Here is a 25,812-nt window from a genome sequence, read left to right as displayed (position 1 = left end):
CAAAAATTAAAAGTTTATTCTACAATAGATTGTTTGCATGAGCAAAGCAATGTTAAAAAGTTCTACCAATTATTTTGGATTTGATCCCTCTCTTTATAAGCAATTAAGCTGCTGAAGAATTTCAATTCAATCATGCATGCTTTTCTTAGTTTTATTGGAATTAGTCATTTAGGCAAAAGAACATGAAGTGAAATGTCAGAAACTTTTACTCTAAAATCATTTGTCTTGAAAATTGCTGAGAATATATGAAATATGTAAAATACTAACCCTACTATGATATTAACATTGCACTACTTCCTCAGTACATATAACAGTTTTTCTGAAAGGAAGTAGAAATTTTCTATTGGATTCTTTGTGATTTATTTAATTCAAAATCAAATAATGGAAGAATATTTTGCAATATTGTCTATATTGTTAGTGAGTGATCAAGTGATGGATACTGAAGGCCAATTTGTACAATACAAATTGTAATAATCATATTTCCTGTGTGTATAAAATACAGCTTTTATGTGCCCATGCATTTACCACTGAGACTTGGTAGAGTTTAAATGTGATAAAATCATAAGTTATAATTTGGTAAGTTCTGAAATAATACTGTGGGGCAGTACTTTGATCAAAAGGTACTTTGATTACATTAACCATGTTGTTATTAATAATTAATAGTGCTTAGTATTAAAACTTTAATTTCCTTCTTTCATTAGTGATGATGAAGATTTGGAGCAAAGGAATCCTCAACTTGCCCAAAAACAAATTAAACATGGCATTCCTCCTGTTTCTCCCAACTCCTGCATCAAAGAAGCTGTAACTGCTGAAGTGTTTGATCAAATCTGGAAGAATGTAATTAAAATATTGGAAGAATTAATAAGAAAATACTGGGAATCATCTATTTCAAGTAAGTAGAACATTTTAAAGACAGGCTGAACCATTCTACCTGGTTGACTTAATCAAGCAAAAGGGACGAGAGTCAAGTGGGTTTAGGACAACTCACTGTGGCTATCTTGCCATGGCCAACTTGCTACAGCCATTTTGTTGTGCCTCCTGTGTCCATCTTGCCACAGCGGTGGGACAACTCATTGCAGCCAACTCACTGTGGGACAACTCATTGCGGCCAACTTGCTGTGGAACAACTCGTTGTGGCCAACTTGCTGTGGGACAACTCATTGAGGCCAACTCGCTGTGGGACAACTTGTTGTGGCCAACTCACTGAGGGACAACTTGCTAGAGACAACTCCATGCAGAATAACGCAATGTTATCTGCCACTGTTTTTTTTGATATTATTTCCATTTTTGTCAATGGAAATAATATCAAAGAAACAGTGGTGGATATCATTTATTGCATTGATTTATCCGGCTTGGAATTGTTCCACGGTGAGATGTTCCACAGCAAGTTGGCTGTGGCAAGTTGGCCTTGGTGAGATGGCCATGTCAAGATCGCTGCGGTGGGTTGGCTGCAGAGAAATGACCATGGCGAATTGGTTGCAGTGAGTTGGTTGTGGTGAGATGGCCATGTTGAAATGTCTGTGACAAGTTGGCCATGCCAAATTGTCCCATTCCAGAGTGAAGTATGACTGGATTGGTCTTATCTTGCCAAGAATTTTGTCCACGTCCTTAGGGTGGATGAATGAAAATTATCCATAGCAGTTACTAGTGTTGCTGGGCAACTAAGATCTGTTATAACCAAGAACCCAAAGTTGGGGCAAACATGAACAATTATGTTTGTGGGTATCTACCAGACATGCCACAGAAGGCAATGAAGTTTCCCCTTCCATTTTAATAGGTCCTTGATTACAGACCTCACACAGGCTCTTCTGGGTGTGCCAATGCATAGGCAGTGGCAAAGAACAGTTGCTTTGTCACTTTGAGAGTCTTCAGCCTATCATATGGCTCTGTTCAATGATACCGTATCCTTTAACTCCATGAAAGAAATCCTTTAGGCTCACAAAGCAAGGATTGACACCCCAGAAGCTATTGGGTCAATTGCCTTTAATCTCTGCCCTAGAGATCTACTAGGGATCTACTAGAGATCTACTAGTGCAGAGAAAAAAATACCAGTTTAGGTGGAAATTGTTCCAAAGTAGTCAACAGTATTCCCTTTCTGTGTCCCTATGGAACACTCTCTCCCCCCTGAAGTTGAGCAGGCCTCTATTCTCCTAGCCTTCCATCAAGCTTTGAAGACCTGACTTTTCCCCAAAGTGAGGATATATGACAGTGGTGGCGAACCTATGGCACGGGTGCCAGAAGCGGCACTCAGAGCCCTCTCTGTGGGCATGCATGCCGTTGCCCCAGTCCTAGGCCTTCACCTGGGTTTTATAAAACCTTTTCGCTTTAGGCCTCCGCCGCAAAAAAAAAAAAAGGTTCAGTCAGTTTCAACTTCTCACAGGGAAAAAAAAGATCTTGCAAAGTTGGAATTGATTGATTGAACTTTTTAGTCCTACCCAGTCTGCCGTTACCACCACAGCCAACCGCCCAATGGGCCATGCCCACCCAATGGGCCACACCCACCCAGCACTCGACGATGCATAAGTGGGTTTTAGGTTGCAGTTTGGGCACTCAGTCTCTAAAAGGTTCGCCATCACTGATATATGACTTAGTGCCAGATTTTAGTTGGTTTTAATGTTTTAATGTGTTTAGTTTTGTAGTTTTATTATGGTTTTTATATTTGATCAGGAGCCAACTAGAGTTGGTTTTTAAATCAGTGACTATATAATTGTTTAAAATGAAATAAATAATCAAATAAATAAATTATATTCCTCTAAACCATTAGGAGATTAGGATTTCCTTTAAATCTGAACCCCTTCATGCATATAACACCCTCTCTATCTGAACAAACAAAACAACCTTCCCAACCTTGGCCCATGAAGTCATAGAACATTGATGTGCTGTTGACAGAATAGCTTCAATTTTCTGTCCGTTCCCCTAGAACAGGGGTAGGCAACCTCTTTTATGACTCATGGACTTCAACTCCCAGAATTCCTGAGCCAGCATAGAGCCAGGAGTTGAAGTCCAAGTCATAAAAGAGCCGAGGTTGCCTACCCTTGCCCTAGAAAAACCACCTATCTATCAACCTTGGGAAGCAGAATTGTATCATCCTGGCAGCTGAGTAGAGAAAGTGACAATTATAAATAATTATTAATAATACATTGCTTCCAAAGTTGAAGCAAATTAAGAGGGTTCTGATATTGCCTGATTCATGTATGTATATTTACTATTTTTATGTAATAATGATCTAGAAAATGACAAGTATATGGAGAAATCAAAAATTACTGGAAATAAGTTGTCACATATTCCAGCCTCCCATGCTACGGTAGATACATCAAGTGTTCCTCCATCCAGAGGGTCAGAGGTTCGATCCATGTCTTTTGGTCTGCATTTTGGACAATCCCAGGTAAAATAATATCTTTTCATCAACATATCAAAAATCTTCATGGTAAGAATGAACAATCTTTTTTTCTTCATGTATTTTGTTGAATATTCTATTTTACTTGGTTCCCTCTGTCTCCATGGTTCTTGGGTGCTTAAGCCTGGGACAATTTTCCTCATCATTCTTTTTTTCTTTTGGCCTTTGAGCAACATGGTAAGTTGCAATATTATAACAAAAGACCAGGGTAATTTATCATCATGTCTAAAGCTCAAATATATGCATGTATGAATAAGCCATGCAAGAGACATTAATACTAATAAAAATAAATTAAATATTAATTTATTTATTTCATATTTTGAATTTAATTTCATTACTGCTCCATGATACCATTTTATAAGTTTGCAACAGAACATATGTAATAATATTTTAAATAATTTAATTATTACATTTATTCTGTGAATAGTGTCTCAGAAACTAATAAATACTAAAATAAGTTTAAAAACTGTAAGAACTCAAAGCCCAAGTGGATAAGGGGTTAAGATTCACATTATTGTATTTACAATAAATAAAAACATGTTTGCCATACGCTAGAGAGATCATAAAGATCATACTGTACTAAACAAAATTGTTCTCAAAGCGTTGACTATTTCTTAACTGTTATATGAATCATTTTATTCACCTAAGTCAATGTGCAGTGCATGGGGCTTTTACAAAAAAGATGCTGCTACAGAACTTTTATATTTCCCATTGTTATACACAGTGAACCCAATCAAGAACAGAGTCCTTCATGCTTTCTTTAGAATTTTAAAAAAATCAGTAGGTTGAGCTGTATATAGCAATTATCTGGTGGCTGATGGCTGCTCCTAATATTTTGGGGAAAAATAAGACTAAAAATAAACTGGACAATAATATTCCCATGCTTGGTCCCAGGGAGATTTGTTTCCTCTTCTTCCTTCTTTATGATAATAAGACTATTTTAGGGAATAATTATATTCTGATATTGAATGACCTTCATCCTGATTGAATGACATATCTGTGTTTCTTTCTGTTGCTTTCTTTAGGCCCACCGTTTCTCTAGCAGTTCACATGACAATTTAAATGGTGTCATGACAATTCAAGCTAAACCACTACAACAGAGATATTCAAGCTTCATTGAAAAGTATGTTTTAAAGTGATCTTATAAAAGTACACTTTTGTATAGGCTGCATTTATCTATTTATTTCTGGGCTTATTTATTTTAGTTAGATGGTTAAAGTGTATTAGGATTATAGATTAGATTTATAAAATGATAAAAGGAATAACATACCTGATAGAAATAGAACATCAATTTTATTTTTATTCAAAACATTAAAATAAAAACTCCAAAAAAAGAAAATATATAAAAACAAAACTACACAAAAAGAATGCATAAAATGAAAAACAAGACATATACAGACACACACACACACACACACAATTGACCCCTCTAGTTGAATACTGATATACTTCAAAGATAATAACTCCTTCCCTTTTGCAATGCAGACACACAATTTATAAATTTCTAGAAGTTTACCCAACCTGCTTAGCCTGACATCTATCTACTATACAAAAACATAGTTCATAGTTTATAGATAAAGGCAACAGCTAAATTAAACTTCAAAATCCTGTTAATACTATAGTCTATTTATTGTATGATTAATTACATTTTGGGAAGATGGGAGAAAGTAATTTGGGATTAAAAATATGCATGGCCAATTGTGTCTCTAGACAGTTGCTTCACACTTTTTATCTTGGTTATCATGAAAGGATAATACATTGTTCTTTGCTCAATTTATTATGTTTTACTCTCAGAGAAAGGCACTTGTGAGTTTCTTATCTCTGATGCCAGAATCATTAATCAGATTTGAAATTTATCATTTCTTTATTGGGAGATGCTGATCCACTTATTATTCAACTTCAGGTTGCTGAAGACTTTAATCTTATATATGTGGAGTGATGTTTGATTGAAACTGTTTTTCAGGCGTGAACAAGAAGACAAGCCACAAGGTGTGGGTTTCAGTATTAATTCAGCAAAGAATCGAGTGGGGCGAATGACTGACAGCAATGTCTTGTCATTACCTCGAGTGTTGCCTGGATCCTGTAAGAAAACAGTGGGCCATCGTAGGTTACCATCAATAGCACAAGATCAACTTCGTTTAAAGACTCCCAATGTTTACAGTGATGAGGTCCTGCGAGGAACAAAATTGTAAGTCCTTATTTCTGTTCTTTGCTACTGTAGCTTCAATATCATGTTGAGTTCACATAATAGCATTTGGACAGCACTGAGAAATAATGTTGTGATTCTGTAACACAAACACTGCATTTAGAAGAGAACTATATAGTCTAAAGATGTTATTTTATCCTTCAAGCTATGAAAATAAGGCTCATTGTAATCTTAGAAACAAATTAATTTAAAGAATGTAACTGAGCCTGCAAAATTTACTCGTTTTTAGTACTGCAGTAAATTTGTCTCATGCAGATCTTTTTTTGTACTTGTAGCACAAAGTAGCACAATAATAAGAGTAATGAAAGAATCCTATATGAGGAACTAAGCAGGTATGAGGAACTAAAGTAATAAGATCCAGATTTTTAAGTGGGAAGATATGCATTATGAAGATTGTGTAATATTAAGTGGATGTCTTGTGCTTCAAAAACAATCTGCCTTCCCAGTTTGGCCACGCCAGATTTGCTAGGACTATAATATCCAGAAGTTCAGTTTTTGAAAGTCATCGTATTAGGGAAGATTGACTTAATATTTCTATATATGCAACAGAACTGTTATTTATTCACCATACTGGGTTAAGAAGCAATCTTGTAGCAGTTTAAGGAACTGAAATAAGAGTTAATTCCTGTGTCCATGCTGCTTTCCTACAGATGCACTACCTTAGATCGTTTGCCATCTCCATTTACACCTGCTATCCGGAACAAGTTGCCACCCATAAATTCAGACACGATTGATCAATATCTTTCAGTACCCGGACTACGCTTAAGCTTTGTAAGACAACTAAATTATTTGTGCTGTGAATTATTGAATACTTGTTTTCATATCTATCTAAAGAATCTAGGGTGTGCACATCAAATAAAAAAACTGAACTTGATTAAAATACAGTGTGATCAGGTATTGGGTGAAGTTGCCAATAAAACTTTTAATCATATCTTTGCATAATCCCAAAATGTATACATCCACCCACATATTCATAATTTATTTCAGCTATGAAACTTACCTTGAGTCGTCTTACACAATACACTTTTCCTCTGTGCCTAATAGGATTGTTGTGAAGTTAAAATGTCTATTATATAAATTATTCAGATATATAAAATAGATCTATATATGGAGATGATGAATGCTGCAAAGACTAAGAGATTGGATAGCAATCTCCAGTGACTTTGAGTGCCAAGAGACAAAACGATCAATCATTAAACTCGCAATTGCAGCAGACCTTTTAAAAGGACACTGAGTATGCTAAGTGTACTTCTAATCACTTTGGAAACTGCTTATTTAAACATTTTAAAGTCTTAGAAGTCTTTGGAATGACAAGTTTGAAAAGTCACCTGGTGAGCCTATCTTTGTTTCTGAACAACAACAAAAAATTTTTTAAGAAGTTAAAAAATGTGAAATAAACAAAAAATTGTTTTTCCATCTTGCTTAGTTTTAGTTTTATTATTTCTTTTACACTGACACTCATTTTCTTGCTTTGAAAATTCACGTAATGAGCCTGTACACCTTGCATTAAAAACATGATGTTTGCAGTTATGAAATCCAAAAAGTTAATTGTAGTCTACAGATTAAAAGGCCAGCTATCTTAATATCATGAACTACTAATTCAGACAAAATGCATCCTTTGGGATCAGAGTTCTCTTTCCAATCTGGTTTTCTAGTAGAGACTTGGAGCTGCACTTGAAAGTAGATCTTGGCACACTGCAGATTTTTGTGTTAGCAACAGGTGGTAAAACTGGGTAGATTATTCAACTCCAAATAGCTCCATTTTAACTGTATTTGTAATACTATTCCATTGGCAAAAGACTATGTTAATGTTTTCATTAAAACAATAGGAAGTCCTTCCCATGCATGGCAATTCCATATTTTGAAAAAAAAATATCAGGAATTTAGTACATGTGCTCCACTTACACAGCTATTTACACAGCCTATAGCATTCTTTAATCACAGTTATTATTTCTAGTCTTGAGCAGAACCCTATGCAATTAAAGTTTTCTCTGTTCGTGCTAAAATACATTTCATCTGAAGTTCCTTTGAAAAAGTCTTAAGTGGGTAATTTTAGAATTTCTTGTCTAGGTGCTCAGAAGCTGGTTGAAAAATTAGTTATTTGTGAGGAGGCAATAAAAAGTCAATTGAAAAACAGTTACATTGACCACCAGGAAGCAGGATATGACCAGCTTCATCCTCATTAGAATATACATAGCCAGACCTTATTCTATGGAGTTCAAATCCTCTCTTGGGAATTTTGCTCATCAGTCAGCAGTTATAGGTGACTATAACTATGACAGTGCATTAGCTTTCAGAACTATTTGAGCCCTGGTGCACAACAGTGTTGCAGGAAGGGATACTATATATAGACTCTATCCGTCTATAGTAGTCCTCAACTAATAATCATTCATTTAGCGACCAAAGTTACAACTGCACTTAAAAAAGTAACAACTGATCCTCACACTCACAATTGTAGCAGCATCCCCATGATCACACCAGCATCCCCATTATTAAATTCAGGTGCTTGGCAATGTGAATGGCAGTGTCCTGGGTTATGTGATTATTATTTGCAACCTTTCCAGCTGGCTTCCAACAAGCAAAGTCAATGGGAGAAGCTGGTTTGCTCAACAACTGCATGATTCACTTAACAACTGTGGCAAAAAGGAAAAAAATCAGGCAAGACTCACTTAAGAATCATTTTGCTTAGCAATTCAAATTCTGTTCCCAGTTGTAGTCAAGGAATAGATATGTACAGAGATATCTATTCCTTAAGCTTGCAAGGAAACAGATGTACAGATGTTACATATTGTCACAGCCCCTGGATACAATAATTGTATTTACTTCAACTGCTAATAATATTTTACATTTTTCTACCCAGTAATTGGTTGCTTCTTTTGTCTTTCCATTTTCAGCATAGAGGAAAACATGTTCATAGCAGAATATCCAGTGCAGTACCTCATGGTCTGGAACGACGACCCCATAGAGAGCGAACTGTCTTAATAGATCAGTTTTCAAGGCCCAACACAACTCATACATTCCGGGTAGGTTTGATAGTTTGTAAACATGGGATGAGAGTCAATTTGGCAGTTAAGGCATCAGGCTAGGATAATGATGGTGAACCTTTTAGAGACCAAGAGCCCCAAAACTACCCCTGCTCTATCCCCCGCCCCACCCATCCACAGAGCCACCCACTGCCTCCACAGCCCGCCACATATTGCCCAGGCGTCCCAGCAGTGCCATGGCGCCCCGTAGCATCATCTGTGCATGACGGGGCGGGAGGGCAGAGTCTTGTCCCCACTGCCCGGCTGCCATGTCCTTGGCTGCGCTGCTCTGTGTGGGCCACACCTGGGGGCAACTCTCCTCCGGAGGGCTGCTGGTGGGGCCGTAGGGGGAGGGGGGGCTAGGGCAGCGGTGCGTGTGCCCACAGAGAGGGTTCTTAGTGCCCCCTCTGGCATGCATGCCATAGGTTCACCACCACTGGGCTAGGAACTGGGAGACTGAATTCTAGCCTCATTTTAGGCTAGAACTTCATGACCAGCTTCTTGACTTTGGACCAGTCATTCTCTTGTAGTCCCATGAAGCAGACAATGGCAAATCACTTCTAAAACCCTACCAAGAAAACTGCAGGGACTTGTCCAAGCAATTACCAGGAGTCAAAACTGACTTGAAGGAACGATTGCCGCCCCCCCCCAAAAAAACCAAAGTTGCATGTGTGAGATAACAAATGCATATTTCATCTCCTTCTATTGTTCTCACATATATGTCTGGAACTTGCCAGTTACTCATTTAATTTTTTCCTAATCTTAATTTGTTATTGTATATTAACCAGTGATTGCAGTTTATACACAGTTTGCAAGGTATATTAATAAACTAGATTGTTTATCAATAACCATGATAAACCATAATCCCTGGGTTGTATTCAGTTGCAGTCAAGCTTGCAAAGCAATGGTATAATTTGTACTGTTCTGGGGCACACATAACTGCCCGTGCCACTACATTCTGCACCAGCTTCAAGGATAGCCCTAAGTAGTATATATTATAGTAATCCATCCAGGAGGTTACCAGGACTGACCATAGCTTTCCAAATCTTGTTCTTACAATGAAGCTATCAAAGCATGATGAAACAAGGGATGTGTTTATCAGTTGTCTTATCACAGAGCCAGATCCTAATTAGGGCTATGAGTGAATGATGGGTTCTGTGACTAAGGGAGAACTAGACCTTGAATCTCCTTGCTTCTGATCTAATATCTTAATCACAATTATCAAAAGAAGCAAAGCATTCTATTAATTTAAAGCACATATTTTTCAGTCAGATACACCTCAGAAAAAGTCACCAATTTCTATGGATCTTGCTAATCACTTGTGGACAGGCCAAGGAGTAGTAACAGGTAAGACCTGTTTCATTAAGTATATTTTTCAAAAGTGAGTATAAGACTACATCTTTTTGGATTATAGGATTATGTGTGATTTCAAAATTATTACATTTAACATGCTGGCATTTATTGGAGAAAGAAGTAAATTAAGCAATTTTTTTTATTCCACCTTTAAGTTAAATGCTAATGATAAATTGGCATGACTTAAATGTTAAAAAATTGCAGCATCAAATCAATTTCTGCATTTTCTTTACAAGCTTGATCTTGACCTTCATTTCATCAGTATACAACCCTTTTACCCAGAGGGAACTTTCTTTAAAAAAGTAAAGTACAACTAAAGAAGTATTTAAGATTTGATTAAGATTGTAAAAATTAAAGAGTTCAGATTGCAAAGATAGGTCTGAAAAGGAAGATGTGGACTCCTTTTCTAAAAGTTGAAAGAGGGAGAACAATTCCTGAGGAAAAACAGCTACGTTAGAGCCAACACCGGAAGGAGCCTTTTCCTATGTGCCCAGCAAAGAGATCTTAGAAAGCAAGGCGAGTTTGAGAGAGCCTCTCCTACTGACCTTAGGGTAAGTTCATATTGAGATAGGTGGTCCCTTAGAAAGCCAAGTTCAAAATTCATTAAGGCCGAAGACCAAAGCCAAGACTATTAAATTGGAAAAAATGATGCTCAACCATGCAAATCTTTCAACATGGTCTTCTAGTATTATGCACTGCTTAACAATCTGACTGGCAGCATCTGAAGTTTTGGATGCATTTCAACAGTAGTCCTGCATTGAACACATAATAATAATAATAATAATAATAATAATAATGATGATGATGATGATGATGATGATGATGATGTTGGAAGGGACCTTGAAGATCATCTAGTCCAACCCCCTGCTCAGGCAGGAAACCCTATACCATTTCAGACAAATGGCTGTCCAGTCTCTTCTTTAAAAACTTCCAATGTTGGAGCATTCACCGCTTCTGGAGGCAGGTTATTCCACTGGTTAATTGTTCTAACTGTCAGGAAGTTTCTCCTTAGTTCTAGGTTGCTTCTCTCCTTGATTAGTTTGGATGTAACTAAAGATACAGACAACTGCTGTGGGGGGTCGACTCCATATGGCTCATTTGCAGTTGGCACACTAGATGTAATTATGCAGCCACTATTGGTGTTGGAAATGTCTGTCTGGAGAGAGAACTTGTTGAGAGGAAATACAATCCTACCCACAACAAGCTGAACTTAATCCAGCAACCTGAGGATCCAGGATGAACAATCCTTGATAGCCTCTGGACTTAATTTCAGCTTGTTTACTTTGTCCAGCATTATTGAACTTAACAATTGGCTAAGAATTGGCTGTTTCCTTGGAATTAAACATTTAAGAGTAACTGAATACCTGCCATTTACATACTTAAAGCATCTGAGTCAGTGTTCCATATAATATCTACCAGTGATTTCAGGTAGATATTGAACAGCAGGAAGAGAACACAGAACTTCAACATCTGCCATCACAGTCCTGCGACAGTAAATACAGTAGATAGAATAGGGCCAAAAGGCCCAGCCCTCCTAAGCAGTCCAGTAAAATAATGTTTCTGTAATCCACATAATCTTCTAAGCTGGCCAAAGCAATCCTGGTTTCATACAGAATAGAATTCTTTATTGGACAAGTGTGATTGAACACACAAGGGATTTGTCTCCGGTGCGCTCTCAGTGTACATACAAGCAACAAGTGATAAATGATCATAATCATCATAAAATACATTCATCATAAATCTTAAGAAACAACACTGACTGATAGTTTTAGAATATTAAATAAGCAATCAACATAAATCATACTAGGATACTAAATAGAACAATATAAATCGTAAGATAACAAGCAACAAACTTATAATATAATAGGAAAGATGAGAAGGATAATAGTAATATAGCCCTACTAGGTAATTTGACAGTGTTGTGGGAATTAGTTGTTTAGGAGAGTAATGGAACAGGGGAAAAAACTGTCCCTGGGTCTAGTTGTTCTTGTGTCCAATGAGCTATAATGTCGTCTTGAGGCAAGAAGTTTATGTCCAGGAGATGAGCGGTCTGTAGATATTTTCAGTCGTCTTTCTGGCTCGTGCAGTATACAGCTCCTCAATGAAAGGCAGTCTAGTAGCAATTGTTTTTTCTGGAGTTCTAACTATCCATTGAAGTCTGTGTCTGTCTTATTTGGTTGCAATGCTAAACCAGATAGTTATAGAGGTGCAAATGATAGACTCATTAATTTCTTTGTAGAACTGTATCTGCAGTTCTTTGGGCAGTCTGAGTTTTCTGAGTTGGCGGAGGAAAAACATCCTTTGTTGTGCCTTTTTTTTATGCTGGCCAAAAGCTTGAGTGAAATGGTCAGGTTCTTTCAGATGTGTTGGAAATTACAGGATACTACTTCCTTGATTAATTTAACCAGAAATATTGCACTTGAGAGTTCTAAATCAAGGAAATATTTTGATGGAATGGGGGTTTGACTCAGAGAAGAAGAAAAGGAATGCTGAACAGTTACAAAATAGATATCTGAGGCCTGGGAAACAAGAGAAATAAATTCAAAACAATTTGCTTTGATTGTGATATGAAAAACCAGAGAAGGAAGTTTTCAAGTTTCTGTTGCAATACTGAAACCTCACTGAAGTACATTCCAAAACTCCTGCCAACTCCTACTTTGAGAAGCTGACAGTAATGGATTTCTCTGTTGTTGAAGGATACATTTTTGAGGAATACAGTGTAATGATCAGCTGCTAATCAGTTTATCAGCTGAATATCCATTCGGATTATAGAAGAAAACACATTTACTAAAGAATGCAGTATTGCAGGCTAACTCTGCCCTAGCCAGTTCAATCCTGACTGTCTGAAACTTGACTCGGCTTTCCGTCCTTCCGAAGATGGTAAAATGAGGACCCAGATTGATAGGGGCAATATGCTGACATTTGTAAACCGCTCAAAGAGTGCTGTAAAAGCACTATAGAGCGGTATATAATTTTAAGTGTTATTGCTATATCTCCTATCCTGATTTAATATCCAATTGGCCTTCAGCAATGCACTCTGTAATGATCATTTGAAAGGTACAATTGGTGCAAAATGCAGCAATTAAATAATCTATTTATTATCTGGCACTATGTGCCAGGAACACATTGGACCAGTGATGCAGAACTGGCTTGGTTGCTAACATGGTTCCAGCTGCAATTTAACCTATCTAATCAGTTGAGATACTTGCAGAGCCACTTCATCTACCCAGAGGAACTGGTGTGCTATATGCATTCTGGAAAAACTGTTGATTTTCTTGAAGTAGGGTGCTGAGGCCAGACAGTGTTTTTTTCTGTATACTACAGCTCTTGGATAGAAATATCATTCTTCTAGGGATTATATGTAAAGAACAGCAACAATAAACAATATTGTTTTCCTCCTCTTTCTGCATCCAGACTATTTATTGTTATTTTAAAATTTTCTAAACTTAGCTGACCATCTATGCAACATAACTGGCACCATGTCAGAATACCTTTTCGTTCAAATATATTCTCCCCAATAAGTGAGATGCATATGAATTGAAAACCATTTTCCAAATAAAAGAAGGTGAACTGCAAAACTCCCACAGGCTCATCTGATGATGTGTTGAAAGATAAGCCATAATGATGTCATTGTTTTGTAATATTGAAGTAAATATTTACATATGATCATGTGCATAACATTTCTTTTCAGTTTATTTGGTTTAGCTATTTCTATACTTATTTATTTAACACTGAGGTCCAACCAGAGAGACTTTGAATGGTGCACTTTGAAGCAGATCAAAGGGCACTCTGATTTGTTTGAACCTGTAAAGCAAATACCTGTGTCCTTTCCCATTGACATTTCCATACTTGCCATCTCTCCATCTACATAGGGGATAGAGAAGGGCTGCAGAAGGAATCAGTAATGAGAAATTGTCCTCAGCTGGCACTGCAATAGAGCCAGCAACACATACTGTATAATAGTGTTTCCCAAACTTGACAATTTTAAGGCATGTGGACTTCAACTCCCAGAATTCCACAGCCAGCGTTGAAGTCCTCATGCCTTAAAATTGTCAAGTTTGGGAAACACTGCTGTATAAGAAGCCCAGCTAGCAGGCAAAATACTCCTTCCTCTCCCCGGGAATAAAACAGGAAAAGTATGGCAAAACCAGTGGAAACCTGGTATTGGATTACAGCAGCAGCAGGGATTGTGGTCACGCGATTGCATGGTTTAGGAATGACAGGCATTCCCTATTGTCATTGTACCTGCAAATGCACAGGTCTTTAAGCGGGAAGTGGTAGGATTCACAAGTAAGGAGTGTGGGGGTTAGGTTAGGCGATGGGGAGCCCCATCTCAGGTTGAATTTGAGTTAGGGAGTTTCTGTGGCGCAGCAGGTGAGGGAAGAGGGTGCCGGTGCATGTCAGCACAGGGAGGACAAGAAAAAGAAGGCAGAATCCAGTGTGCAGGAAGGTGAGGGAAGTGACTGGAAGCTTTTTTTGTGGGCTTTCCCATTGACTTTGCTTAGGGGAAGTTGGCAGGAAACGTTGCTAATTGTGATTAGGTGACTGCAAAATGCTGCAACTGTTGTTAAATGCAATGTGGTTGGCTAATCCCTGACTGAGGGATTGCTGGGGCAGCTGTGTGCATGAGGAGCAGTCATAAATACCTCTTGTTTAGTGTAGTTGAAGAGTCTTTGAATGAGTGATCAGTAAACAAATACCACTGTATTACACCTCTCGGTGACAGAATTAATGGCACATAGTTACAGAACCTGGTTGTCTTTCCTGGTTGAAATTGGCCTTCTCTGTAGCACAGAATTAACACTAGAAAGTAAGCTTCTGAAAAAAAAATCAGGGTTATATTTTCTGGTTGCAGTGGACTGTATCTACTTAAGTCTCTATTGCCTGATTTTTTTTTTTTCTTACAGGTTCACAGTTCCATGCCAAGTCATTCCAGAAAAATCCATCTCTCTCTAGGAGAAGATTTCAAGTTGCTTAATGACATATAGGAGCAAGAAGAGGAGAAAAAATTATTGGCACACAGTCAAAATCCTGAATAATTCAGCAATCCTTAGGAATAGTGAAATGTTATCTCTGGGTATTCAGTATCTGTGCATATTGCCTGAATGTGGAGTGCCATTTGATTTCTAAAAGTATAAATTTCTACTAAACTGAGTAAGAAAATGGCCTTCATGTTCTTATTTTCTTATGTGGACCAATTCACAATTACAGCTAAGCCAAAGGCTTCATTTTGTGACTGAGGATCTTTGAACATAGGAACTGGTCGTGGCTTTTGCTTTCTTCTGCATTTTAAATTACCTTTTCTTCCCTGAAAGGGTTGAACATTTCTGTATTCCACTGCAATGTGTTTCATAAAAGTCTTCTGATATAAAAAAACATACTTGTTTAAAAACAAAGAATAAAACGAAACATGACCCTCACCACAAAGTATTGCCCCTATGCAAATAATTCTTATCTAAAATTTAGCTTGCTTCCTATATAAAAAGGACGTTGGAGTTGCATCGCTTCCTTATTCCAAAATCCCCTGAAACATGCTTGTGGGGCCAGTTAAATAGCTTTTTAGACTAACTGATTAGAAAAAATACAACTACATTTTGAAATGCATTTCAAAGTTTGGACTATTCAATGCCCTCTGCATGGGGCTATGCTTGAAGGACATTCAGAAACTTCAACTGGTATAGAATGCAGCAGCTCAGGCAGTTCTTAGGGCCCCTAGGATGGCCCACGTATCACCACTGCTCCCTGAACTACACTGGCTGCTGGTTTGCTTCCAGATGCAATTCAAGATGTTGGATCCCAGTGGGGGAGCATCCCAGTGGAGGTGGTTGATGATTTAAGAGGCAATCCCGCCTCCCCTCTGTGTATCCTGTTCCCCCCTTCACATCTTTTAACTATAATTTTATCTTTGATTGAAATTTCATTTTTATTGTTTTAGAAATATTTAATGCTTTTAATGCTATAAGCCGCCCAGAGTTGCTTTGAAACAAGATGGGCGGCAAACAAATCTGATAAAAATAAAAAATAAAAATGCACTTAAAGGTTACACATGCTGAAAGCATACATCAACAAGAATAAAAACCAAACTCTATCTTAATATAATCCCATTGTGTATATCCTTAGACAAGCAGATTGACAATTTGTAATCATGTAAATTTTTGTGATTTTTCAATGATAATAATTAAGGTTATGATGATTGATTTGGGATCTTTGGATTTGAAAGGAAAAGGTGCTTTAGCCCTTTTATACCCACATAGCACCAACCAGCCAATTGTTAAAGCTCTGAATTCTGTAGCTGCCCTTAGCAACTGTAGTGCAATTCCAAGATTTGATTTGAAGAGTTTCATAAGGTGTTATGTGTAAAACCCTAATAATCATTACAAATCGGGAGTGCTCAATTTGTCGTGGATTCTTTCCAGATTACCTAGGTGGAGCACTTGCATGTTTACTAAACCACCAAACTAATCATTGCACCAGCATGTTGCAACATAATTTGTATGTTAACTCTATTAGTAAGTTAAGTATTAAGACAGTGCAGAAGGTATCAAGATTCTTTCCTGAACAGTGTTTTAGTTAAGAAAGATTTTGTTGTACCACTTGGAAACAGAAATCCTTAAATATGTAGAAATTAGAATTTAAACTTCCATGTAGAAATTAGAATTTAAACTTCCATGCTGAATAGTCCCCTTGCTATAACTGTTTTGGCCTGTTTCCCAGTTATAAAATGTCTTCAAACAACATACTATTCTAGTAGTTTCCCTTTACCATTTTTAAAATGTAATCCCTAATTCCTTTTTTGCTGTTTATTCAGCCTGTGACTGTTAAAGAATGATTCACAGAGCAATTTCACTTATTGCCAATTATTAATAAGAGCTAGAAAATAATGCAGATGCATTTATTTATGCAGAATAATAGGTAGATTATCACAAACTGAGCCTATTGCTGAATTTTCAGATTTTTATTTTCTAACAAATTTAATGTAAAATGTAAAATCAAATATTTTCCCTACTCAGTCAGCAGCCCAATTAAACATATGCTTCAAGATCCAATGGATCTGTGAAAATGTATATAAAATGTTAAAGTTTAAAAATTGCTTACATTTGTATTTTTATGAAAGCTTGCCCAATTTACGCTTTCCAAATATATATGTGTAATTTATATGTTGATTTTTAAAAAAATGTTAAGTACTATAACATGATGAATGCATACATTTATTAATAAAAAAGCAGTTCCAAAATTGTATATATTATAAAAAAAATCTGTGTTAGCTTTAATGCATATAAAAATGTATAAAACCTTTACCAAGATACTTTTAAGAGCAAATGTACATATAGAAGTGGCAAGAGACTAAAATAAGATACAGTGATAAAATGAGCACATGAAAATTATGATGAACTCACTGCATCATCAAGAATCATGTAGGCAGTTTTATTGCAGCACCAACAAGATTTTAAATCAGACCAGATTCATGCTCAAGCAATGTGTTTCTTTGAAAATTTTTATTTAAAATTATGACCATTAGATAGCATCTAGAGAATTTCATAATAAAAATGTCATCATTAAGTGTGTGTGTATGTGTGTGTGTGTGTATACACACATATATATTACACTTTGAGAGTATATGCTGAATTTCTATGCCAAAATGACAAATTGTGCATGTGCATCTTTGTATTTCTCATTCTCTCTGCAGTTATAAACTAAGTCAGTGGCTCCCAACCTTTTTTATACCCCGCACCCCTATAATGCTTCTGATATATTCTTTTAACAGTAACTCTTTGACTTGGAAGCTCAGGAGGATGAACTGCAGCCCTCTTCAAATGAAAATATTTCAGTGAGAGCAGTTTGAAGCTGGTTGAGGTGTTCAAGAGTGTAACGGGCTCTATGGATGTGCAAATAGCAGGATGTGGCTGTGAAAGCTATTTTATTAACCAGAGAAGGAAAAAAAGAAATTTAAATAGCTTTATCTTGATTTCAGGAAACAGCCTGATTGCAAAAACTTTGACTATAAGTTATCTTTGTTTTGAGAAAAAAAAGGCAAAACAGGATTTCTCCCGTTCTCCCCGTGACCAAGTGAGTGAACTAATTTGCAGGTTAAATTACTGTGTAGAAAGATCCTTGAGAATCATTCATTTTTCTTTCATGTTCTGATCTCCTGATTTGCCCAGAAAGGAAAATCAAGCTGTCCACACTGACAGTAGAATAATATGACACAGTGAGTTATTGTGAACAGTTTGGTGAATTTGAACTTCGACTGAAATCAAGAAAATGGAATATATGCAATGTGGCCCCCAAACCGATGGTGTCATCAGCACTGGTGAAGAAGAACTGAAGAAAGTAAAGCAATTCAAGTACCTCAGCTCCCTCATATACAGCAACTGTGATAGCTTTATAGATGCCCGCGCTGCTATCTATGCCCCTTGGAGGAAGTGATGCCAGGTGACTGGGGTCCTGTGTGATCATTGGATGCCTCTATGCTTCAAGTCAAAGATTTACAGAATGGTAGTGTGACCAGTCACTCTATGGATCTGAGTGCTGAAAAGAGCAGACTCTACGTGTGATGGAAATACAAATGCTCCAATGGTGTCTTGGACTAACATGATTCAACCACGCCATGAACGACAATATCCCATGTTGACTGGGAGTTGTGCCAATTATAGCAAAACTGCAAGAAGTAAGACTTAGATGGTATGGACACTTCATATACAGTAAAGAAGACTCAGTGATGAGGATAGCCATGTGTCTGGACCCTGATGGCCGGTGACTGTGTGGCAGATCCAAGTAACAGTGGATGGATCGCATCAAGGAGGACATGGAATGTGTGGGTGTCACCCCTGAACCCACCCTGGATCAAGCCAAATGGAGATGGCTGTGCTGACAAGCGGACCATAGCATGGGAATAACGCTAGGAAGAAATTACTGTGTTTTCATCTCTGTATAGAGAAATGAGCACTAGACATTTGCCCTCAGTCAGCTGTGCACTCGCCTTGTATCTCTGTACCCTGAGGTCTTCAGGCAACTGAAATATTGGGGGGGGGATATTTCAGCTTAAAAATGGAATTGGGTAAATTCAGGAGATATTTGAGAGAGGATGTTCTTGGACTATGTTTAAGAAAGCAATCTGATGCAAATTTCCATTAATGGAGACTAGCACAATGGAAGATTAAAAAACAGGCCTTTGGTTACATCTAACAAACACAGAGGACCAATTAATAGCATGTTGCTGTTATTTAAATTGGACAGAAATTTCATTGGGATTAAAGTACACTGGGAGGATTAACCTTTCCTTCGATAAACAATCCCAGAAGTCTCTTTCTAACCTGTAGATGTAGCTGTAAAAACTTAATCCTAAAATTGTGATATAAAGTGGGAAACCAAAAGATAAAAAATAATACAATAGAGAATAGGAAAAGAAACTATATTTGTTTACTGAGAAATAAACACTTTTTAAATTGAGTGATAAAACCTTTTAGCTGCCACTGTGTTTGCAATAGCAAAATCCTTGTTCATAAATGTAGATGTTCATAAAAACTACCAATCAACTTAACCCTTGTTTATATACAAGCTCTTTTGTGCTGCTGTTCATATTATAGCACCATGAGGAAATGATTTTACTATGATCTTGTAGAATATAACTTGTAAAAAATTAACTCTGTCTTTCCATATGGCATCATTTTCTGCTCTCAACTGCTGGAAAGCATTTGGAAGTTTGTTGTGTAACTTTTTCTCGACAACCTCAAAACAGAGTTGGCAGGAAACTTTATGTGCCAATCAGCACTCCCTCTGTTTCAAAATTAATTAGTATCAATTAACATTTTTTTCAAATTTCCTATAGACCTACAACCTCTCATAAAGGCTGAAATGTAAGTTTATGTGGAAAATGGATGTGATAATGATTCAAATGGTTCATTTGAATCTAGAAGATGGGGCAGCTTATATAAACAGGGAAGCTCAACCCGAACATACTGACTACAAGGACAGAAATATTTCACGGTAAGTTGCTCTGAATTCAAGGGTGGAGGCAAGAATTTCAATAGAAAATATCCCATTTCCAAGCATTGCATAATTCCAGTACATAAATTTCAAAATATAAGTGCTTTGATTTCATCTGTACTGCAGCCAAGTTGAAATAAATAAGGTTGGCTGGAACCAAGGAGAACAACTATGGGGACCAAGACAAATGCCATTTCTGGAAGGTCTAACTGGAAATCAAACTTCCTGATAGTACCTAACATTTTCCCCTGATTTTTACAGATCTTCCAGAACAAACTTGATAGTTTGAGGCATGCTGATGAAGCGAGGTAGAAAAATAGGAAATGAGAAAGAAAGCCTCATGAGTGAACTGTCCCCTGGAACGTAAGGGTAACATATTTCAGGTACAGAAATCCAGTTAATCATTTGATGAGAGTCAGAATCTCCTATTTTCTATTATGCACATTTTTGTGACTCGCACCACTTCCATAGAGTACCGTAATTCTTATTTATTTTTATTTTAATTCTCCCATGCCATGGAAAAATGAAGCATTAAGTATAAATTGTACAGCAGTGTGCTCACACAGTGATGAAAATTTACAGAAGTGAGGCTACTGTTACCCAATACTTGTTTACATTCAAAACGTAGTCCATTTGGTTTGTTTTTGTTTCCAGTCTGTTTATACCTTTGAACTGGCAAATGTGCTTGGATTATTAAAATAACATTTTATATATTGCTAGCCATTAATAGAGAGTGTGTTCCTCCCACATACATAGTACTCTGCAATAAATTTGTAAGCTTTCTGTAACTTAACACAGCAAAACAGGAATTGTGCACCCGATTCTGCCTGTTGTTTTCTTGTTTTGAATTATATTTATAATGTGAAGTCACCGTAAAGAGTTTAACTAATGATAAAGAATAGGTCACTTATTTAACAAGAAGCAATATTTGAGGGATGTATGTCCAAGAACAAATTTTAATATTATCAATAATATGCTGTTAAACTAGACTGCCAAATATTTTTTAATAAATTTCAAACAAATGTATTATGCAGACACTTAAGAACTAGCAAACAGAAACAGTTAAATGATGTTTTCAATTGCTTTTTAAAAAATAGATCTTAAAAGCCTTGCTTAACTTGTTCCTAGGTCTTAAGGAATACTTATATTGCATTAGCAAATAAAGGCTAAACAAGAATGCTAAAATCATTCCAAATTACATAGAGAATGCTTCCTGAACAATATATTCCTTTGCATAGTTTCTAAACAGATACTGGATTCACCCAATTTCTGTTTAGAAATATATATTCATTTACTAATATTTGAAATATTGTAGAAACTCAGATAAATGTTTGTTAAGTTACATTCTTCATCGTTTCTTGTCTACAGCATCAAAAGTGTAGTAAAATTAAGTATAGTTAGCAAAGATGGCCATAGGGAGAGGAAAAAATTCCCTCTGCAATGCCTTTTTCTGACCTATAGCAAATTACAAAAAGTTTGCATGTTTTCAGTTTTTCAAAAGCTCTTGCATAATGTATACTTTTCAAGATCTCAGAAAGTCTATGGAGATTCTCAGTCATCCAAGTCATGGTGTTTTTTCCAAAGGCAACTGGACTTTCTTTGTTTTTCCTTGAAGACATTTTGCTTCTCATCCAAAAAGTGTCAGAACTGAAGAAGCGTCTTGGATGAGAAATGAAACATCTTCAAGGAATGTATGAAGATGTATGAAGTGTTTTTAATTGATTTGATTTTACACTGCTTCCATACAATCCCACCTCAAAGTGTTATATAAGATTTATTAATAAAAATAAGAAATTAAAATAATGTAAAAAAATCATTATAACAGGGTTGTGGTAAGGAAAGCAAAACAAAATTAACCATTTACCTGGCATTCAGACCAAGACAGTCTGAATGAAAGGATAAAATATAAGCAGGTACTGAAAACTGTGAAATAATGTTGTGGAAAAATTGGTTGTTATTCCCAATGTTGTAACCCTGCATCTGCCAACTCCCTTGCGTGTTCACTGTGCCACTCATTCTGTGGCTTCACTCTGCAGTGCCGCAGTCGCTGCCACCACCACAGCCCACTGTGAAGGGTAGAATTGGGCATATTGGTCCAGGTGGCTGATGGCCTGGCTGAGAAACAGTGCTAGGCGGTCTGGATCCCCATCAAATGTAGCTTGCAAGGGCGGAGGACCCCAGGACATGCCTTGGGGCCCAAACCCCATGGGCTACACGGAACCCTGTGAAGTGCAACTGGCCTGCTGAGGGTCCTGACCAATAGGACCTGGACCCTGCCGGGCTGACGGACGGGCCACTGGAACCTGGCCCCTGGCAGGGCCCCCACCAGGCCCCAATATCATACTTCCTTCCCACGATGTCTGCGGTCGTCCAGCCGAGGCAGCCAGGGATAAGCTCTGTTCCAAAGCTCTCACCTGCAGAATATCGCGTGCATGACTAAGACCGGCATACAATCTGAACTTTAGGCTAGCCAAACGGAATCGGGTTTGTGATGTCTGAGCTGGCTGAGACCCTGTTCACTGCCAGCCCACAGCCTTAGCTCCAACCTCCCAATGCAGCCATGCAGGGGCATCCTGGAATCTGGCCTCTCCGAATCTTTCTCACAATACGTCCATTGTGTAACTTCCCGGAGCTGTAGAGTAACTCCACTCCATTTCCTCATCATTGGTCAACTGCCTCTCCTGCCATTCAGTCAACTGGGGTCCGCGAACGCCCGGCATGGGCAGTTGGCAGGCTGCAGGAGCAGTCACAGCCAAACTGTGCCACCAATCCCCTGAGGAACCTGTCTCCTGCACCATCCCTGAGGCCAACCGCGCATCAAATGCCGGCACATCTAGTGTGGTCTCACACAGCTTGTGGCATACCGTTGGCTGAGCGCTGTCCTCCACAGGCTCTGGTGTTGCCACATCTGCCGCAACTCTACCACTTCTCCTGCAGCCACCACTGGCTCAGTGCCCTCAGCCATCTCCCCTGTACCTGCACAATCAGGAACCACCAGTGAAAATGGGGGGGGACAGGAAAAGAGGAGCGCTGACTTTCTGTCAAAGGTCCCAGCCCCAGACCTGAGCCCAACAGAAACACAGTCAGTCTGGGACCAAGGAAAACTTGGTTTATTCAGGCTGGGAAAGTAAAGGCACACTTTGGCTTACAAAGTGTTAACCAGCAATCACAAAATAAAGTCAGCGCTGGGAGCTACTCTCTTTTGTTATCTGTTTTCACATGACCCATTTCTTCAAGTCCTTCTATCCACATGATTGGTTCAATTAATTATAATAGTTCTGGGTCAGTTTTCCAATAACACTGATAAATATTTTTCTACAACAATGGTAGGTAGCACAGCAGTTTCAGAGAAAAAGTATCAGAAAAAGATAGGACACCTTTTATAGTGTATTTTTTATTCATCTAATTAAAAAAATGCCAATATTAATTAGGATGCTATGGCTTCATCACAGAAATCATTGAAGAAACATAGTAGCCAGTCAACAAAATCAGTGCTTGAGGTTGGCGTAATGATCTTATTTAGAAATCATGACAAACTAACTCCAGACGAAAGAGAGTATACACTAAATAGTTTGTGTACTTGCAAAACTAGTTGATATGAGCAAAAATATTAATTATAGGACGCTGAATGCTAACATAATTTGAAGTAAGATAGGATCTGGAATAATTAAATGAAGTCACATATGAACATCACTGAAATAAAATTGACTACGCAAGCAAAAATTCAATCAACAAAAAACTGCTCAGTTCATGAACTCCTTATAAAATTACACCTTAAAACTAAAAAAAAAAAAAAAAATCAGACCATAAGATATAATCTCATGAATATTCTCTATAGTTATTTGATCAAGTTAGGAAAAAAGATAAATATTGCTAACAAAAAAACTATGGGAGATGATGAAATGCCAGAACTATTTCGAAGTGTAACTTGTGCTACTTATACATTTTCTAGCATTAGATGAGGGGTTGGTCATGATCTGGATTGAATCACTCGTATTTTTTCCAAGGGAAATTGTTCTCAAATAGTGCTAATGTGCACCATAGATGGTTTGTCAGAAATATTGTATGGGCATTTTGTGGGACTTAAAAGAGATATATATTGAATAACACAATAAAAATTATGGTAAAAATTATGGTAAAGAAATATTAAATTAACTAAAGCAGTACCATATAAAGAAAACCTATACAAAATGTTTTACAGATGGCACATGACATCTCAGTGAGACTAGCGAAAATGTTTAAAAATACTTCAAACAATTGTTAGAAATGCAAACAAAGGCCAAGTACTTATTACCACATCTGGTGGACATGCCCTAAAGCAAAAAGGTATTGGGCTAAAATACATTTATGGTTGGAGAAGATGACTAAAAAACAAATAGACTTTAAACCAGAACTGTTTTTGTTAGGAATAATAGGAACCAAGTATGAGAAAAATTGCAGATATCTAATACTGCATTTATTAACAGTAGCAAGAACTGTATTTGCCCAATATTGGAAAAATGAAAACTTACCAACTGAAGAAGTACTAAGAAAATTTTAGAGTACGCAGAAATGGATAGATTGAATTTAGAGATTAAAGAGAAAGAAGACTCAGTATACTTTAGAATAGTGATGGCAAACCTTTTAGAGACCGAGTGCCCAAACTGCAGCCCAAAACCCACTTACGTATCGCCGGGTGGATGTGGCCCACTCGGGTGCAGCTAGAGTGGGCTTGGCAGACTGGATGGGAGTGGCCACTGGATGGATGTGGCTACAGTAGTCATGGCAGATTGGGTGGGCATGGCCGGTGTGTTGGTTATAGGGAACACCTGTGGGAGCTGGGCAGGGTTGGGGGAGATTCAGGGGGTCTCTGCCGGGTGGGCTCCCCAATGGTGGCTCCAGGCTGGCTGGCCTTAGGCCAGTGATGGCTATGCGTGCCGCCTCTGGCACACATGCCATAGGTTCGCCACCACTGCTTTAGAACATGGGATAACTTTTATCAATGGCTAGAAAAACAAGTCAGTGAGAAAGGAAGGCTACTGAGTGATTAATACTGTTTATGATAATTAACTAAATCTATTATTCTTAGTTACATACATGTACCCAGATAATATGCTGTTTGCTAAATATTGAAAATGTTACCTGGGAAAACCCCAACCCTAACTGTTGAGTCCGTGGCGGGAAACAGACACGAGAAGCAGCTGGAGTTCTCAGTTTCTTTTATTCAGCGTTCAGCTTACAGGAAGATGGCTTCAGCCTCGCCCAAACGCCTCGCAGCCTCTTATATAGGCAACTCCCGGGTAAATGGGTTACTTTTCCCGCGCCAGCACCCGCGCATGCGCACGGCGCTGGCGACAGCCTGTCTGGTCCCGGGCAGCTTTGCACCTGCCCGGGACTGCCTGCAAACGCCCGAGCCGTTTGCAAGGCTCGGGACATAACACCCCTTTCCCCCGGGCTAAAACTACTACCAACATACAACATTTATTTTATACGACAATTTGCTCCCCAGTGCTCCCACTGTTTACTGGCTTTTGCCTTGCCAGCAATGTTATGTAATCTTCTAGGTACTTAGGAGATTTCTTTGCTCTCTGTGACCTTCTTAGCTCTGGGTTACTGGCATAAGTCCCCTGACTGGAGGGAGGCGTGAGCCTGTTCTCTCTATTGTGCCCTGGTGTCTTCCAAGGACTGTGCCCCGATGCCTGGCCTGCTTGCTTGCCCACCGGGCTCGTCAGGCCAGGGCTTCTGTTGCTTTGTGACCTGGTTGTCCTACCTAGCTGTAGACCCTCAGGCCCCTTGAAGTGATAGCCACTGCTGGGCGTCTCTGTAGAACCTCCTAGGTCAGTCCAAGACCTGTCAGGAGGCTGTCC

At 38.0% G+C, this 25,812-nt stretch overlaps 1 protein-coding gene and 1 long non-coding RNA gene across 6 annotated transcripts in view; one reads left to right on the top strand and one right to left on the bottom strand.

Moving 5' to 3' along the window:
• Positions 1-21,019, top strand: part of FAM149A (family with sequence similarity 149 member A) — a 55,207-nt gene extending 34,188 nt beyond the window's left edge. For 3 of the 5 annotated variants that reach the window (XM_039362431.1, XM_039362433.1, XM_039362434.1), the window contains exons 7-14: positions 702-892; positions 3,231-3,385; positions 4,423-4,520; positions 5,361-5,585; positions 6,254-6,374; positions 8,498-8,626; positions 9,895-9,973; positions 14,887-21,019. In XM_039362431.1, the coding sequence (XP_039218365.1) occupies positions 702-892; positions 3,231-3,385; positions 4,423-4,520; positions 5,361-5,585; positions 6,254-6,374; positions 8,498-8,626; positions 9,895-9,973; positions 14,887-14,957 (1,069 nt within the window). In that variant the 3' untranslated portion in view covers positions 14,958-21,019. The remainder of the gene's footprint in view (positions 1-701; positions 893-3,230; positions 3,386-4,422; positions 4,521-5,360; positions 5,586-6,253; positions 6,375-8,497; positions 8,627-9,894; positions 9,974-14,886) is intronic. The other 2 variants (XR_005559021.1, XM_039362432.1) reach the window with 2 other exon arrangements.
• LOC120316643 lies at positions 693-6,996 on the bottom strand. The gene is made up of 3 exons (XR_005559022.1): positions 6,604-6,996; positions 5,459-5,568; positions 693-827 (listed from the first exon to the last, which is right to left on the bottom strand). It is a non-coding gene; the product is annotated as an uncharacterized LOC120316643 (long non-coding RNA).
• Positions 21,020-25,812: the final 4,793 nt, after the last annotated feature.

Source organism: Crotalus tigris, unplaced genomic scaffold (assembly GCF_016545835.1).
Source record: "Crotalus tigris isolate CLP2741 ecotype Arizona unplaced genomic scaffold, ASM1654583v1 scf7180000019463.280638, whole genome shotgun sequence".
Taxonomy (NCBI): Eukaryota; Metazoa; Chordata; class Lepidosauria; order Squamata; family Viperidae; genus Crotalus; species Crotalus tigris.
This window is presented reverse-complemented; position numbering and strand designations above follow the sequence as displayed.